This window comes from Halichoerus grypus, chromosome 5 (genome assembly GCF_964656455.1).
Source record: "Halichoerus grypus chromosome 5, mHalGry1.hap1.1, whole genome shotgun sequence".
In the NCBI taxonomy this organism is placed as follows: Eukaryota; Metazoa; Chordata; class Mammalia; order Carnivora; family Phocidae; genus Halichoerus; species Halichoerus grypus.
The window spans coordinates 76,718,417-76,737,427 of record NC_135716.1 but is presented as its reverse complement, the minus strand read 5'-3'; the positions used below and the strand labels follow the sequence as shown (position 1 = coordinate 76,737,427).

At 35.9% G+C, this 19,011-nt stretch overlaps 1 protein-coding gene across 3 annotated transcripts in view; it reads right to left on the bottom strand.

Moving 5' to 3' along the window:
• Window positions 1–19,011, bottom strand: part of ST18 (ST18 C2H2C-type zinc finger transcription factor) — a 113,355-nt gene that overhangs the window by 73,182 nt on the left and 21,162 nt on the right. For 2 of the 3 annotated variants that reach the window (XM_078072390.1, XM_036099463.2), the window contains exon 5: window positions 5,154–5,240. The exons of the other annotated variant lie outside the window; for it this stretch is intronic. In XM_078072390.1, coding sequence (XP_077928516.1) covers window positions 5,154–5,240 — 87 coding nt within the window. The remainder of the gene's footprint in view (window positions 1–5,153; window positions 5,241–19,011) is intronic. 3 annotated transcript variants of the gene reach the window in all.

Below are 19,011 nucleotides of genomic sequence, written 5' to 3'. Positions count from 1 at the left end.
CAGTGGGGCTGATATTTGAATCCCAGGCTGCTGGACCCCAAAGCTCATGCTCTTTCCTACGTTTACCAAATTAAAACAATTAATTTGGTTAATTTCCACATGCATTTGACAACTGAGTGAAGTAATACCTGGATCAACCAGCCACCTCTCTAACTGGAAAGGAGCTGCCTATCACAGCACTTTGCCCAATGATTGAGGAGCAGATAAATAGGACACTCATCAGATCTAGAGATAATACTGAGTTGCAGCAATGGAATCATGTTGCAAATGTAATTAAGACCCCCCAAATGTCCATAGTCTGGAGTAGCAGAGTGAACCTAATGAGATGACACTTAATGGTAGTAAAAATCAAGTTCAGTGTTTAGGTCCAAATAAGAACTGTGCAAGGATGAAGGGGATATGTAAGGTTTTATCAAAAGTACAAATTTAGCTTAAAAATTGTATTTGATACTGTGTATAAAGTTTCTTAAGGAATATTATCTGTGTAATCTGAGAAAAATAATTGAATTTCCTTATCCCTCAAATATGGATAATAATTTCTATATCATATGTTGTGGATAGAGAAGATAACATCTGTCCTTGTAGTGACTAAAATAGGTCAAGATAGAACTGTTCTGACTCCCGGTTCAGTGCTCCTTGGACTCCATCAACACCAGGCTAATGCTGCCACAATGCAACATCACAAACTCTCTCCCTAGCACACTGTACAGATTTATGCATGCTTGTATGTCCATAAATGCATTCTAATTTTTTACATAGTATTTATATTTACATAAATTACATGAGATTTATACATAACATTTGCTTTAAATCTCACATTCTGTGCATTTCTCCATTGCCATGGCCCAGGAAGCATTTGGAGCTAAAATGAAAGGCTTTATAATAAATATTACCCTTTGTGTGTGCATGGAAAATGGTCCCTTTCCCTAGTTTTCCCTAAGGGCACACTATTTTGGCTTTATTGTGACACTTCACTGTGACACTGCAGTGAGGGAAAGCCATGCTTTACATGTCACTGAAAGAAATGCCACAAAATGCTAACATATCTTCTCAAGGTTGCCAGAAATAATTTCCACTGGGTTGTGTTTTCCCATCTGTGGAGCTCTGAAATGTTAAGGAAATAAATGAGCTCTATTATCTATATTTTTCTAGTAGATGAGAAAGAAAGAGAAAAAATACACTCAGCCCTGCATTTATTGTTCTATTCAATCAAACTGTTGCTTTAAACATCCAGAGTCCTCGAGGGAACTTTATCAATGCACCAAATACCTTTAAACACCATATTTCATATTTGTGGTTTTGATTTTATTAAAATATCTTTAAAGATCTGTATTTTTACTTGAGAGAAATTTTTGGTTACATAATTGAGAAATGCTTCCATTTAGAAACTCAGATTCTAATTTGAAAATGGTATTCCCTTTGATGACAACATATGGCTGAAATTTTACTCAAAACAATGATTGAGAAAAACAACAATAAGATAACATTAATGATAGACTCAATGCTGGAAGTGTGTTTAGAAGTCAAGTTCATTGACCCTTCAGATTTCAAAAAAGAATACAACAAATTAGGGAACTATGAATCCCCAAAATCTGTCCAATAAATACTGGGCTCTACAGTCCCACAGTTTATTTTCCACAGTAATAAATTCTCAATGCAAGTTATAAAAAGACATGCAACAAATTAAAAAATGCAGGTTCAGTATAGATATACTCTGAGCACACACCCCCAAAGAATAAAATAGAAAAAGCAATGAAAGTTATGTATCCCTGAGCCTAAGGAAATTATTTATATGTTCCATTTCTGTGGAATATTCATAGTGGGTATTCCTACAGATTTCTTTTAATTAGGAAGAATACCAGAGACTTGTGGAAAGGAACCAAGAAGTATGAATTTGAATTAAGATGATTGGCAGAAAAAAACAAAGGTATAATGATTGAAAAAGAAAAAAAAATTAAACTATTATTATTTTCAGAGACATGATTTTATTTAAGGGAAATTCAAAAGATTCTACAGATAAAATATTAAAAGAAGGAAGCAAATATAATGATGTCATTTAAAATTATTTGAACTTCTATAAACCATCAATAAAAAATTAGGAAAAAAACATTTATAATGCACAGAAATATAAAATGCTTAGGAATAAACCTAACAAAAGATGCATAAAATTTATACAAAAAATTTAAAGAAAATTAAAGAACTAAATAGAGAAATATAAGATGTGCATGGAATAAAAGATTCAGTATTGCAAGATTTCAATTCTCCCCAAATTTATGTTAGATTCAACACAATCTCAAACAAAATTCCAAGAATAATTTTTTTAGAAATTAACAACTTAATTCTAAAATTTGTATGAAAATGAAAAGAACTAAGAACAGCATAAACCATCTTGAAGAAAATAACAGAGTTGAAAGACTTATAGTTTTTAATGTCAAAGTTTATCATAAACCTATAGTACTTGACATAGGGTGCTATGGTGCAAGCATAAACAAATAGACCAATGAAACAGAATAGATGTTCCATCCATTGGGTCCAGAAATAGGCTCACACATATATGGTCAATTTTTGACAATGGTGTCATTGAGAAAAGGGTTGTTTCTTCAATGAATGTCACTGAGTCAACTAGGTATCTATCTGAAAAAAAAACAGTTTTGACATCTACCTTATAGTATATACAACAAACAATTCCGGAAGAATTATAGATTTAAAAGACTAACAAGACAGTAGAAAAAGTAAGCCACCGAATAGGAGAAGGTATTTGCAGTTCGTCTTTATTTTAAAAAAAGGTACATACAGAATATATAAAGAATTCTTGCAAATAAATAAGAAAATGACAATCAATTTAAAAAGTGGGCAGGCACTTACAAAAGATCAGATACACAAATGAAGAGGTGTTCAAGCTCTTTCAGCTCCAGAGAAATGCAAAAATAAATATTGGCTCCTTGGCTAATAAAGTGATAACCATAAGTGGAATCCTGTAAAACTTCTTCCTTCCCATCACCAAAATAGTAAATCCAAAATCTTATATTCTAGAAGGAATGGTAAAGATTAGTGCCATCCTTAAACTTAGAGGATGAATGTCAGTGGTTCCTATAATTTTTCCATTAAATTTACCATTGCAGACCCCAATAAGAATGTTTCTGGTGATTAATAGCAGACTATCACAAACTCAAACAAATAATAGTTCTAACCACAGCAGCTAGACCAAAGTATGGAATCTTTGCTTTAGCAGATCAAGACAGATGCAAATATGTATTTTGAAGTCATTGACATGGCAAATATGTTCTTTCCCATCTCTATCAGAGAGCAGAACCAAGACCAGCCAGTATTCCAATGATAAGGAAAAGAGTGTAGATGTAAAGTCTTGCTGAAGACTGCACATTTTGCTCCCCTTGATTATAATGCAGCCTGAGTAATCCAGACATCCCACAAAATATCACATTGGTAAATTATGTTGATGACATTATATTAACAAGAACAGATAATCAGAAGCAGCAAGTATTCTGGAAGTTTTGGCAAGACATCTGTGTTCCAGAGGGTATAAGATAAACCAACAAAGATTCAGGGGCACACCATATCAGTGAAGTTTTTAGGGGCTCAGTGGACTGGAGCATTCTGTATGTTCCCATTTATAATTAAGGACAAATTATTGCATCTCACACTTTCTGCACTTAGACAGAAGCACAATGCCAGATTAGCCTCTTTAGGTTTGGAGGACAGCATATTCCACATGTGGGAATATTATTTGGAACCATGCATTGAGTGACAAGGGGGTTGGAAAGTTTTGAAAGGGCTGCAGAGCTGATCCAGGCTACCTTGAGATAGCCTTGCTGGTTGGACATAAAACCCAATAGAGCCTATGGTATGTTTAGAGGTACCTGTGGCAAAAGAAAATGATACTTATGGAGTTTATGGCAATATCTAATGAAAGAATCACAACACAGATCCACAGTCTTCTGGAGTAAGACCATGATATTGCAGCAAAGAGTTATAAATTACTTGAAAAACAGCTCTAGCAGAAATAGAATCCCTGACCTTGAGACCAGAGCTGGCCATCATGAACTGGTTTCTGTTAGATCTACCAAGTTATGATGTCAAGCATGCCTAGAAGTAATCCATCATAAGATGAAAGGTCCAGTATTAGGCTGAAGCAAGTCTAGAGGAAACAAGCAAGATGAATGAATAGACCTCTATGACATCCACCACTATGGTGGCAGTACCTCACCCCCAGCTGCCACTGATGAACCTGAATATCAGATACAAAGGAAGAAAAGGAATGAACTTGATTTATAAGTGAGTTGGCTCAGCATCTGAGTGCAATCTGAAAATAGGCTGCTGGTCACCACTTAAGAATGGCTCTGAAAGGGACAGAGAGAAGAAATCTTCTCAATGGGCAGAGCTACAGGGCAGGGCAGGAATGCAACTGGTTCTCCACTTTGCATGAAGAGAAAAGTTGCCAAGGTAAGAAAATATTTGTACCCATAGGCAAAGTGAATAGTTTAGGTAGTCAGTGGGGACAGAGAAGAATGGTTTAGCTGGACAATCAGTGACAAGAAGGTCTGAGGAAGAGGCATTTGGGTGGACTTATGAAAGTAAGGATGAAATGTGAAGGCCATTGTCTTGCATGATCACACCCACCACAGAGCACATACCAAGGAATAAACATTAAATCACCATCTAGACAGAATGGCCTGGTCAGAAGTCAGCCAGTATCTGTCTTCAGCTGTCATATGCTATTGCAGGGGAGTCATTAATGGAGTAGACTCAGGGGCAGGGAATGAAGCATTGAACCGACCCCAAAACATGGATTCCCACTAAGACTGATTTACCTACTCTCACAGTACAATCTATTAGCGAAAGAAATAAATGGCACGCACCCAATATGACATCATCCCTTGAGGAGACCAACTAGCCACTGGGCCCTTTTTATTCTGGAAGGGGCAATAATTCAACTTGACTGGAATTAACACATATTCTGGATATGGATTTGCTTTTCTTGCCTTCAGAACCTCAGATAGTAGCACTATCTGAGGGCTTACAGAACATTTGTTCTACTAACAAGAAATTCTCATACATCTCATTGGACCAAGGGACCCCATTAGGAAGATGACTGTGGGAACAAAATAATTGGATACACTGTTATTATCACTTACCACACATCGCAGAAATTGCTGGCCTGATGGAGTGATACAATGGCTTCTGGAAGGCATAGCTGAGATGCTACCTTTGGAGGTGATACCCTGCCAAGATGAAATCATATGGCATTTGTTTTTCTCCGTCTGATTTATTTCACTTAGCATAATACCCTCAAGGTCCATCCATGTTGTTACAAATAAAGATTTCATCCTTTTTTATGGCTGAGTAGTATTCCATTGTGTGTGTGTGTGTGTGTGTGTGTGTGTGTGACATCATCTTTATCCATTAATTCATTGATAGATACTTTGGTTGTTTCCATATCTTGGCTATTGTGAATAATGTTGCAAAGAACATAGAGGTGCATATATCTTTTCAAATTAGTGTTTTTATTTTCTTCAAATAAGTACCCAGAAGTGGAATTGTTGGATCATATGGTAGTTTTATTTTTAGTTTTTTGAGGAATCTCCTTTCTGTTTTCCATAGGGGGTCCACCAATTTACATTCCCACCAACAGTGTTCCCTTTTCTCCACATCTTCACCAACACTTGTTATTTCTTGTCTTTTTGATAATAGCCATCCTGACCGGTGTGAGATGATATCCCACTGTGGTTTTGATTTTATTTCCCTGATGATTAGTGATGTTGAACATCCTTTCATGTGTCTGTTGGCCAACTATATATCTTTGGAAACATATCTATTCAGATTTCTGCCCATTTTTTAATTGGATTGTTTGTGTTTTGTTGTTGTTATTGAGTTACACCAGTTCTTTATATATTTTGGATATTAACCCCTTAGCAGATAAATGATTTGCAAATATCTTCTCCCACTGAGTAGGTTGCCTTTATGTTTTATTGATGATTTCTTTCACTGCACAGAACCTTTTTAGCTTGATTTGTGCTATTTGTTTATTTGGCTTTTGTTGCCATTGCCTTTGGAGTCAGATCCAAAAAAGTATCATCAAGAGCAATGCCAACGAGCTTACTGCCTATGTTTTCTTCTAGGAGTTCTGTGGGTTTTGGTCCTATATTCAAGTCTTTAAACCATTTTTGAGTTAATGTGTATCATATAAGATAGTGGTCCGGTTTCATTCTTTTGAATGTGGCTGTCCGATTTACCCAACACCATTTATTGAAGAGACTGTCTTTCTATATTTCTATATTATTGCCTCCTTTGTCATAAATTAACTCACCATATATGTGTGGGTTTATTTCTGGGCTCTCATTCTGTTCCACTGATCAATGTTTCTGTTTTTATGCCAAGACCATACTGTTTTGATTACTACAGCTTTGTAAAATAGTTTGAAATCAAGGAATGTGATGCCTCCAGCTTTGTTCTTCTTTATCAAGATTGCTTTGGCTATTCAGGATCTTTTGTGATTTCATACAAATTTTAGGATTTTTTTTATTTCTGTGAAAAATGCCATTGGAATTTTGATGGATTTGGATGCCATTGGAATGATTGATGAATTTTGATTGCACTGAATCTGTAAAATGCTCTGGGTAGTATGGACATTTTATTTTTTTTATTTAAAGATTTTATTTATTTATTTGAACTAGAAAGAGAGAGCATGCACAAGCAGGGTGAAGGGCAGGGGGAGAAGCAGACTCCCCACTGAGCGGGGAGCCCAAGGTGGGGCTTGATCCTGGGACTCTGGGATCATGCCCCTAGCCAAAGGCAGCCACTCAACTGACTGAGCCACCCAGGCACCCCTAGTATGGACATTTTAACAATATTAATTCTTCCAATCCGTGAGCATGGAATATCTTTCCATTTACTCGTGTCTTCTGCAATTTATTTCATCAATGTCTTATAGTTTTAGAGTACAGGTGTTTCATCTCCTTGGTTAAATTTATTCCTAGATATTTTTTTAATGCAACTGTAAGTAAGAATGTTTTTTAAGATTTCTCCTTCTGATAGTTTGTTGTTAGTGTATAAAAACACAACAGATTTTTTAATTGATTTTGTATCCTACAACTTTACTGAATTCATTTATTAGTTCTAAGTTTTTTTGGTGAAGGTTTTAGAAAGATTTTCTATGTATAGTATCACGTCATCTGAAAATAGTGACAGTTTAATTTCTTCCTTACCAATTTGGATGTTTTTTATTTATTTTTCTTGTTTGATTGCTGTGGCTAAGATTTCCAGTACTATGTTGAATAAAAGTGGTGAGAGTGGACACCTTGCCCTGTTCCTGATCTTAAAGGAAATTCTCTGTTTTTCACCATTGAGTATGGTGTTAGTTGTGTACTTATATATGGCCTTTATTATGTTGAAGTACATTCCTTCTATACCTGCTTTGTTGAGCATTTTTAGCATAAATGTATGTTGAATTTTTTCAAGTGCTTTCTCTGCATCAATTGAGATGATCATAAGATTTTTTATCCTTCATTTTGTTAACATAGTGTATCACATTGATTAATATGTGGGTGGTGAACCATCCTTGAATCCCTGAAATATAGCCCACTTGATCACATGTATAATCTTTTTCATGTACTGTTGAATTCAGTTTGCTAATATATTTGTTGAGGATTTTTGCATCTGTGTTCTTCAGGGATATTAGACTGAAATTTTCTTTTTTGTGTGTGTTGTCCTCGTCTGCTTCTTTGTAGCAAGGCAATTCTGGCCTTGTAAAATGAGTTTGGAAATATTCCCTACTCTTCAATGTTTTGGATAATTTGGGAAGGATAATTATTGAATCTTCTTTGAATATTTGGTAGAATTCACCAGTGAAACCATCTGGTCATCTTTATTGACCCTTTTGTCACTGGACTTTTGTTCTTTGGGAGGTTTTTGATTACTGCTTCAAGATGTTTACTAATTGAACTACTCAAATTTTCTATTTCTTCATAATTCAGACTCAGAAGATTTTGTTTCTAAGAATTTATTGATTTCTTCTAGGGTGTCATTTATTGGCATATAATTGTTCATAGTAGTCTCTTATGATCCTTTTATTTCTTTGGTATCAGTTGTAACTTTCCCTCTTTCATTTCTGATATTATTTATTTGAGCTCTCTCTTTTTTTTCTTAGTGAGTCTAGCTAAGAGTTTATCAATTTTTTCATCTTTTCAAAGATCAGCTCTCAGGTTCACTGATCTTTTCTATTGTCTTTTTGGTACCTATTCCATTTATTTCTGCCCTGATCTTTTATTATCTCCTCCCTTCTTTGCATTAACTTTGGGCTTCATTTGTTTCCTTTTTTCCTAGTTCCTTTTGGTGTAAAGTTAAATTATTTATTTGAGATTTTGGGTGTAAAGTTAGATTATTTATTTGAGATTTTTCTTGTTTCTTGAGGTAGGCCTGAATTGCAATGAATTTCTATTTTAAAACTGCTTTTGCTTCATCCAATAGATTTTGGTATGTTGTATTTTCATTTTCATTTGTCTCAGGTATTTTTTTATTTCTGCTTTGATTTCTTCACTGATCCATTGGTTGTTCAGTAGCATGTTGTTTAATCTCCACATATTTGTGATTTTTCCAGTTTGTTTTCTGTGATTGGTTTCCAGTTTCACACCATTGTGGCTTGAAAAGATGGTTGATATGATTTCAATCTTCTTAAATTTATTTGGACTTGTTTTGTGACCTAACATATGATCTATCCTGGAGAATGTTCCATGTGCACTTGAGAAGAATGTGTTTTCTGCTGCTTTTGGATGGAATGTTCTGTTTAGTCCATCTGGTCTAATGTGTCAATGTTCCTTCTTGATTTTCTGTCTGGATAATTTATCTATTGATGCAAGTGGGTGTTAGAGTTTCCTACTACTACTATATTGCCACTGATTTCTCCCTTTATGTCTGTTAATACCTGCTTTGCATAATTTGGTGCTCCTATGTATGATGCATAAATATTTGTAGATGTTACATTTTCTTGCTTCATTGACCCTTTTGTCATTATGTAATGCCCAGCTTATCTTTTATTTCAGTCTTTGTTTTTAAGTCTATTTTGTCTGAAATATGTACAGCTACCTCAGCTTTTTGTTCGTTTGTTTGTTTCCATCTGCATAAAACACCTTTTTCCATCACTTCACTTTCAGTCTGTGTGTTTTCTTACATCTGATGTAAGTCTCTTGTAGACAGCATATAGATGGGTCTTGTTTTTTTTTTTTTTATTCCATTCATCCATTTTGTGTTTTTTGATTGGAGTATTTAGTTCATTTATATTTAAAGTAATTATGGAAAAAAATAATTATGGATAGGTACGTACTTATTGCCATTTTGTTCATTGTTTTTTGGCTGTTTTTGTAGTTCCTCTCTGTTTCTTTCTTCTTTTATTGCCTTCTTCCACTGTGGTTTGATGCCTTTCTTTAGTATTATTTTTAGATTGCAGTCTCATTGTTTTTTGTGTAGCTACTATAGGTTTTTGCTTTGTGGTTACCATGATGCTTACATATATCAATGTATATAGACTAGTCTATTTTAAGTTGGTAGCAAGTTAAGTTTGCTTAACTTAAGTTTAACTAAACTGCATTTTTATTCCCCACTCCCAATGTTTTTGATGTCATATTACATATCTTTTTATTTTGTCTATTTCTTTTTTTAAAAGATTTATTTATTTATTTTAGAGAGAGAGAGAGCATGGGGGAGGAGGGGCAGAGGGGGAGGGAGAGAGTCTGAAGCAGACTCCTTGCTGATCATGGAGCCCAATTTGGGGCTTGATTGCACAACCCATGAGATCATGACCTGAGCCAAAATCACAAGTCAGATGCTCAACTGACTGAGCCACCCAGGTGCCCCTATCTTGTCTATTTCTTAACTAAGTTTTATATTGATAATTATTTTTTTTACCACTCTTGTCTTTTAACCTTCATGTTAGCTTTATAAGTGCTGACTTGACTATATATTTATCTTTACCAGTGAACTTTTACTTCCATATGTTTTCTTGTCACTAATTAGTACTCTTTCTTTCAGCTTAAAGAAGTTCCTTTAACATTTCTTGTATGGCAAGTTTAGTGGTGATGAACTACTTCAGTTTTCACTTGTCTGGAAAACACTTTATCTCTCTTTCAATTATGAATGATAACCTTACCACGTGTAATATCCTTGGTTAGAAGTTTTTGCTTTCAGCATTTTGATCATATCATGACACTCCTTTCTGGACTGCAAAGTTTCTGCTGAAAAATCTGCTCATAGTCTTATGGGGGTTTCCTTGTATGTACCAAATCGTTTTTCTCTTGATGCTTTTAAGATTCTGTCATTATCTTTAGCCTTTGACATTTTAATTATGATGTATCTTGGGGTGGATCTCTGGATTCATTTTATTTGAAATTCTCTGAACTTCCTGGATCTGACTGTTTCCTTCCCCAGGTTAGGGATGTTTTCAGCTATTATTTCTTCAAATAAGTTTTCTGTCCCTTTTTCTCTCTTCTTCTTTTGAGACCCCTATATGTTGTTCCAGTTGCCCTTGTCCTATAGGTTCCTGAAGTTATTTTCACTTTTTAAAATTCTTTTTTCTCTTTGCTGCTCTGTTTGGGTGAGTTCCACTGTCCTGTCTTCCAGGTCACTGATCCTTTCTTCTGCTTTATCTAGTCTGCTGTTGTACCCCGTTAGTGTATTTTCAGTTCAGTTATTGTATTCTTCACTCTGTGGCTTCTGTTCTGTACTTTCTTATAGTTTCTATCTCTTTGTTGAAGTTCTCTCTGTGTTCATCTATTCTTCTCCTGAGATTGGTGAGCATCTTAATGAACATTACCTTGAACTTTCTATCAAGTAAATTACTTATCTTTCATTAATTTTTTTTTTCTGGGATTTTATCTTCTTCTTTTGTTCGGAACATATTCTTGTTTCCTCATTTTGATTGACTCTGTGTTTGTTTCTATGTATTAGGTTAACAGCTGTCTCTCCCAGGCTTCAAGGAATGGTCACAGGAAGAGTGGGGGAGTGTTTCAGTCTGCTGTCTGCACTGTGCCCTGAAGATGGTAGCCTGCCAAGAACTGTCTCTATGATGTTTCAGTCCCTTGGCACCCAGAAACACAAGCCCTGATGACCACAGAGCCAGGCATTCAAGGGGTGTCCTCTGTGCAGACTGCCTGCAACCACTGGGCCAGGGCACATCACCCACTGGGCTTAGGGCCATGGGGGAGCACCAGGCAAGGATAAGCCTGTCCACTGGCAATATGTACTTTTAATGATTATTTTATAATGCTATGTCCTTGACAGTTTGAATATATGGGTACAAGAGCTAAGAGGTAGAATTAGGAGTGGCTTGGTTTACTATGACTCCCAGTGGCCAACTTGAAGGACTTATACATCCCTCACCACAAATCTGGACTCTGTAGCTCTAATGATCCCTGGTCCTCAAAAGGAGAATGCTTCCATCAGGCAACATAGTAAAAGTCCTATTAAACTTTAAGCCCTGAATGCCTCTCAGTCACTTGGGCTTCTTTTGCTGGGATAATCAGCATGGCAAAGAAGAGTCACCATCCTGGCAGGAGTAACTGGCTTTGGTCATTGGGAGTAGTGAGGCTGCTATTATATTTTGGGGACAGAGAAGAATACATTTAGCACCCAAGTGATCCACTGAGGTGTCTCCTGGTTTTTCCTGGTCCAAACCTGGCAACAAATCAACATATGTAGCACATAACTGAATGTTATGGTGACCAGGGGCTCAGATCCCTTAAGGAGGAAGGTCTGAGTCATGCCGCCAAGTAAGCCATCTAAATCAGCAGAGGTATTTGTCAAGGATGAAGGGAATTAATAAAAGAGTAAGTAGAAAATAAAAAATATACAAAGCAAGTGGATTTGAACTGTGAAGTATAGACTGTAGTGGATACCATGGTATGCCATTACCCTCTCTCTGCTTCAGGACTAAGGTATTCATTTCCCCCACCTAGTGAGAGTGCTGGAATCTAATGGGTCTTAGCTGAATCCATTTCTAGGAATTGCCCCTAGTCAGAGAACCATCTAACCCCAAATCACATCCCCACAGGGGCAGCCCACATTCACCCTTGCCTTAAGGCAGGACAAACTCCGAAGAGCAATCCCAGAGCTCTCAGTAGAAATGGCCAAGGCTTCTGTTACAACTGCATTACAATTCAACTTCTCCCCTGCCCAGTCCTGCTGCCCTTTCTTCTAAAAAGTGTTGTTCCCATGAGCATGCCCCCACCTCCAAACAAAAAAAAAGCATTGTGTGGCACATTCCTGTCTCAATCTATTTTTCAGGGAATCTAATGATGGGTCAAGGATTGATGAGATTAGCCCTGGGGGCTGAAGGCAGGTACTGGTGGCTAGGCTGGAAGTGCTGGTAGGTATGAAGCTCACTCTTTACCTATAAAACGATATAGTCCTTCTTGCAGTCTTTGTAATGAGATCCTTGAGAATTCATGGCCTTGGCTGCAATTTGTGGGTTTGTTCTTGACTCCATTGGAGGCAAGAAGATGAAGGCACATCTCATTATTACTCAAGTAGAAAACCAAGAAACATTGATGCTTTTTACTCGAAAGAGTGATGGTAAAAAAAAAAAAATGTTAGTTTATTTGACAACACAGTGTATTGTTTTGACATATGCTTTTCACATTACTCCATTGGGATATCCATTCATGGTGAGTCTTTATCATTATATATTTAATTTTAAAATCTGAAAAAAATTGAGATATTTTGGTGGCTTTTCCAAGGAGCTTGTTATTAGCTCAGTATAATAAAAAATATAAAAGTGTGAAACATGATCTCTTTAAGAACTCATAATCTAACTATGGAGAGAAAGTAAACACATAAGACCACAATAACTGACAAGAGAGAATATACAATTACATTTGAAATGAGTGCCACAGCAATATATGAGAGAGTAGGTCAGAGAAGAGGTCCACAGAACGGATGCTCTTGTCTCTATCTTTTAACAGATAAGCTTCCTTTTAGTGATCTAAAATACTACCTACTGAAGTCTAAGTACCTCATTTTTAAAAAAGAAAATGTAATCTTAATATTATATATTAGAAAATTGGGCTTTCAGTATTTTTCCACTATATCTTTCACAAAATGAACAGATTATCCTAAATGCCTAAATCATTGCTGGTAAGAACTGATCTGTACCTCTGAAACAAATAATACAATATATGTTTAAAAAAAAGAAGAAGAAGAAGATAGCAGGAGGGGAAGAATGAAGGGGGGGAAATCGGAGGGGGAGATGAACCATGAGAGACGATGGACCCTGAAAAACAAACGGAGGGTTCTAGAGGGGAGGGGGGTGGGAGGATGGGTTAGCTTGGTGATGGGTATTAAAGAGGGCACATTCTGCATGGAGCACTGGGTGTTATATGCAAACAATGAATCATGGAACACTACATCAAAAACTAATGATGTAATGTCTGGTGATTAACATAACAATAAAAAAATTTTTAAAAAAGAACTTAGGCAAATGTGCAGTAATTTTTACCCCAGATGTGATGCCACATTTGATACAATGTTATATTTTCTCTGAAGTTTTCTTTTCTTTTTTTAATTTGAGGAGTTGTCACTTCCTTTCCTGAAACTCTCCACCCCAACACTCTGAGGTATGGATACCTGGACAATCTACAATAGCTACTTGACTACACTTTTAGGAAATCAGGAGATAGGACCCTGTGGGAAAGTTAAAGTCCTGTGTTCATTTGAAATGGGTCTCATGATTCCTGAGAGAGCCTAAAGGCTACCGTGAATGGCAAATTTACTTTTACACAGGAACTATAGAGATATTGTTCATTCTTTAAGGACAGTGCCTGCAATGCACGAGCCAGCTCTCTCAGCTATGTCTTAGAAACTTGTGACCACGCTCATGTTTATAGAGCTATGTCAAGCTAGAGTGTGCCCAACAGTAAACTTATAATTTAAGCTTCTCCTATTACTCATGTCATAAATTCAGCATCTAAGTTGTTGCTATTTATCGATGGTTGGTTTGCTGTCATGGAACACTGATTCACTGGTAAGGTTATTTGATAATATCAGGTTTATAAGAGGGGGGAATTTTTTCCCCATAAGGCCAGAGCTAACAGATGCTTTTTTTCCTTATTTAATTGAGATTAAGTTTTATGAATGATAGATTAATTGTATAACATCCACAACAGTTTTTTCAAAAAATAGTCAAGCCATTAAAAGCCACATTGCAATAATAATAATAATAATAATAAATAATAATAATAACTTGCTCTGAATTGTGAGGTAAGAGGTAAGTGGCACTAAGAAGACTCCCTACAAACCTCCTGCTGCCCCTCTGTGCTGGTGAACATACCCTCCTTTGGGATGTCATTCCAGCAACATTGTCAGAGCGCATTGCTTCTATGCTGCCATTGCATCTGGCGTTTACCATGATTATAAAACCTAACCCCTGAACTGTAATCACCTCACCCAGTAACCTGGAAACATTTGCAAGAAAACAGAGATTGTTTGTTATTTATTTTTATATCTCCTGTATATAATGTAAGGTCTGTGTCTTCGTAACATGATTAGTAAATGTTCATTGAAGTTCAACTCCACCCAGACATAAGCATATAAAAATGACGTCAGTGCAAACATGGACCTAGAAAATTGCCTTTCTCCAGAAGATGCATCAAAAAGCTACTCACTGAATGTACAGATGACGTGCTGGCCCACCTCCCTGGAGCAAAAGTTCACTGATCCATGTGAGCTTTTGCTTATAGTTCCCTTCACCACTGAAGATGTGCTTTTGTAACACAGCCAAAAAAGAGACAGGAGGTAAGTTAACAGCAGCAGGTAAGTCAAGAAATCCTAGTTGGTCCCCATAAAGACTGACCAAATTACCATGATGTTATGAACCAATCAGTTCCAAACTCTACTCTCCAAGAATGCGGAAGAATCATACAGTTCCAAAAATAATTCAATCCGTACATGAACCAAAAATTTTAAAGAAAGAACTATTCAATCATTCGTTAAAACACAAAATAATACACCAAAATTTGGAATATGGTTTAACTAAAATATAAATTTCCTCTAATTTGTAACCAAATGCAAATGATGTAGCTCAGCTAAATAACGTGTGTACCACCAAACTTCTTTGAATTGCCTATAGATTAACTAAACAATTCAGTTAATGTATAGCGACGGTTTAGCCATGAAATATATGAATAGTTCATTGGTCTTTTCAGAAACATAATATGATGGGTCATGGGGATTTCCCCAAAAGAAGTTGAATATAATAAGATAAAGTTAGAAAATTAAAGACAGCAAGAGATGGTCATTATGTGGATTTTATGATCAGGATACCAAAAGAATTCAAAAATAATTTAAATACAGAAAGAGATTTATTGTTTGCTAGGAAATTTAACTTCATTAAAGTGAGACTTATTTTAATTTATTAATACTTCCAAATATCTTCTTTAAGTACATAAAATAAAAATATATGTGGTTTTATGTTTTGTCAAATAGTAAAACAAAGTATTAAGAAAAATGAAATACAGGGGACCTTAATTTAAACCTAAGGAAATACAAAAACGAAATTCACAGTTCATAAATGTTTGCCTTATCAAGATAGTATTATATTTGAGGAGAAGATATTTAAAGTAAGTCCTATTTTTTTAAAAAAACTTTTTTATTCTTTTTAAAAAGATTTATTTATTTTCAAGAGAGAGTGAGAGAGCACATGCACAAACAAAGGGGAGGGGCAGAGGGAGAGGGAAAGGGAGAGAATCTCAAGCTGACTCCCCACTGAGCACAGAGCCTTACCGGGGGTTTGATCTCATGACCCTGACATCATGACCTGAGCTGAAACCTAGAGTCAGACACTTAACTGACTGAGCCACCCAAGTACCACTCCCCAAAAAAAACTTTAAAAGAAGATTATGGCAGCATCTTAGTTGATCCTAAATAAGTATTTTATTAGATAGATTGTATCTGCTAAAAAATTAAACATGGTTGAATAATAATAGCATCTTGACAATTCAAATTAAATGCACTTGTAGCATTGAGTTTAAAGTGACTCTTTTTACTTTAACGAATGAGTCAATGATCTGAATCCTTTTCTTTTATTTAAAGTTGGTATTCCTAGCCAAAAATAAAATAAAATAAGTTAAAATAATGAGAGCTGTAAAATTCCATGATAACGAGGATAAAAATACTGTATTTTTGTATATTATATTAGTATACGATAAGACCACATACATTCATTTTTTTGGGTATATTCACAAATATCTAGTTTTAGAAGAAAATAAAGTGTACCCTCCTTTAATTTCCCTAGCATAGTATTTTATAAAATTTTATATAGCAATTGTGCTACTAGCAGAAATTTTGTTAGCAGAAAACGCTTGCAAAAATGGTTAAATTTATAAAGCAAAAGACATAGTTGAGGCTGAAGTGGGGGTTGGAAGATGCCTTTGCTCCCCGTCTCCCTCCCACTTCCCTAGGCTGGGCCAACAAGACCACTGGGCTGCCAGGCCTCCCCCTGCTTTCTGGGGAGGAAGGAGCCAAGCTGGCTCAGCTCTTTCCTGGGGGAAATGGTTTTAAGCCCCGAGCCTCAAACTTGAAAGAAAAAGAAATCTTAAATACAAGTATCTACATGGTATTTTCAGATCACCCCCATGAATTCTGTGGAAAAGCTTCAATCATCTTGCCATTTAATCAATATCTCATTTTATTTTGTTTGGCAAAAGTCTCATGAGGACTGACATCCTCTATGTCTTCCCCCTGACTTTAAACCTTATTCATACTTTATTTAAACATATTAACACTTTATATATGTGTGTGTAGAATGGTGCCTGGGGCTTCCTAGAAGTTATGGAGTGTTTGTTTTGATCATCTAGCCACTGGGCAAGCACTTTCTGCAGCTGGAAGAGAAACAGAACCCTTCCATGCACACTTCTAAAGAAAAAAAAAGGGCGCCTGGGTGGCTCGGTCGGTTAATCGACTGCCTTCGGCTCAGGTCATGATCCTGGAGTCCCGGGATCCAGTCCCGCATCGGGCTCCCCGCTCAGCGGGGAGTCTGCTTCTCCCTCTGACCCTCCCCCCTCTCATACTGTATCTTATTCTCTCTCTCAAATAAATAAATAAAAAATCTTTAAAAAAAAAAAAGAAAAGAAAAAAAAACCCAGTTAACTTTGTCATAAAACTTAGGGTTCAAAGTAAATTGCAGTTATTTAATAATCAAGGCGAGAACTTTAAGCTTTAATGAAAGGTGCTGAATAGAATGCAGAACCTCCCTCCATGCAGGCACTAGCAAAACTGCACTTCTGTTCTCATTTTTTAATGAAATGTCAGAATGGAGTAAGTGACAGCGATTGTAAAATACACATCAAAAAATATCTGCTTTAAAATTACTTTTGAACAAAAATAACAAAGGTAATTAATATTTAATTCATGACCATGTGAATAAATTCAAGATCATGTGAATTAGCCAGACAACTCAGAGGGAAGAAAAAGTTTATTGTGGACAACTTTATAAAAAATTATTTCTATATGCACCATGTCCAAACCTATCAAACCTATCAAACCAAGTTCCTACGTGTTTGTGATGCAGGCACATCCTTATTAATGAAAATGATCTCATTTATTTACAAAGTAAAAATCATTAATTAATGATGGGGTTTGGAACTTCTTTGTTTCTGGGGGTCAATCACTCTCAGAAACACTCAAACCAGGACCACATAAGTAAAATAAAGTTAATTTAGTAGATCTCTAAGTGAGGATCAGGAAACACAAAGGTCTAATTAGCACTGTAATGAATAAAGAGGTGTCCTTCTGTTCTTGAGTTTGAATATTTTATTTTCTTTTTCCCAAAATGTGCATATGTGAACCCACTAAAGAGTGGGCTCTGAATGGGTATTGAGAATGAAGCTTAATATAGGTTTAAAATTTGATGTAAGAATTAAATATTTTTACTTACAATGGATAATTATAACCATAACTCGTATATTGGAAAGTAATATAGTGGCTTCTTTTCTTTGAAATATAATTAATTCATGACTCCTGGATGAAATTTATATATGAATAGTTCCATTAGGTATTATTTATATTTGTATGATGTTATAGTAAGAAAGTCATGTTTATTTTTGTTATTTGGAACAAAGTTTACCAATGTTGACCTTTCCATTATTCACTGATTTTTTTTATCAACTCCCATTGTGATTTCTACTATAGATATTTTTCAATGTTCAAAAGAATGTTTTTCTCAGTTTCAAGTGGGATAGATCTAGTGTGGATGTTTAGAATAGAAATTCGCAGAAGGACAGATACTATGAAAAGAAGGAGTCTTAAGAGAGAGGGAAAGAGAGGATGAGATGGAAGAGGTCACAAGGAAGGAAGTGGAGGTCTGGGAGGCCAGGGAGGGGGGGTGTGGGGGGGTGGGGAAGGGAAGGAAACTAAGCATGGGGTGGGGGCAGGCACAATGAGCTCGTCAAAGATGAGCAGAAATGAAGACATTGAGCACAACCTAAAGTGCGAAAGAGTAGGAGACAGAGACACACCAACAGGAGGCAAAGATGTACCCACTGAAGGAAAACAAAACACAACAAGCACAAATACAGACACAAACACAGAACGTCATCAAGTAATATGAGTCATATGGTAATTTTTTGGTTTTTAAAATTACAACGACAAAAGACTTTTTAAGAGCATGTGGTTGTTTTATGACTACTATCATAAATGCCAATTTTATTTCTTGACATTTACCCAAATGCGGATATTTGGTCCATAAATCTACGTTCCTTTCTTAGTTCCCTGAACTAAAATACTAGAAGCCTACAGATCTGCACACTGTCTTTGCTATGAAAAAGAACTGCCCAATATTTGGAATGCTCCCATTTATCCTTCTCTACTTCACCAGAACATACTATGAATCATTTCACAGAACTTGCTGCCATGCTGGGATAACATTTAAAAGGAGGATCAAGGGTTAAAATAGCAAAGTGAGTACTGAGATAGTAGGAATCACCTACTTTAATATATCATTATAATTATGTG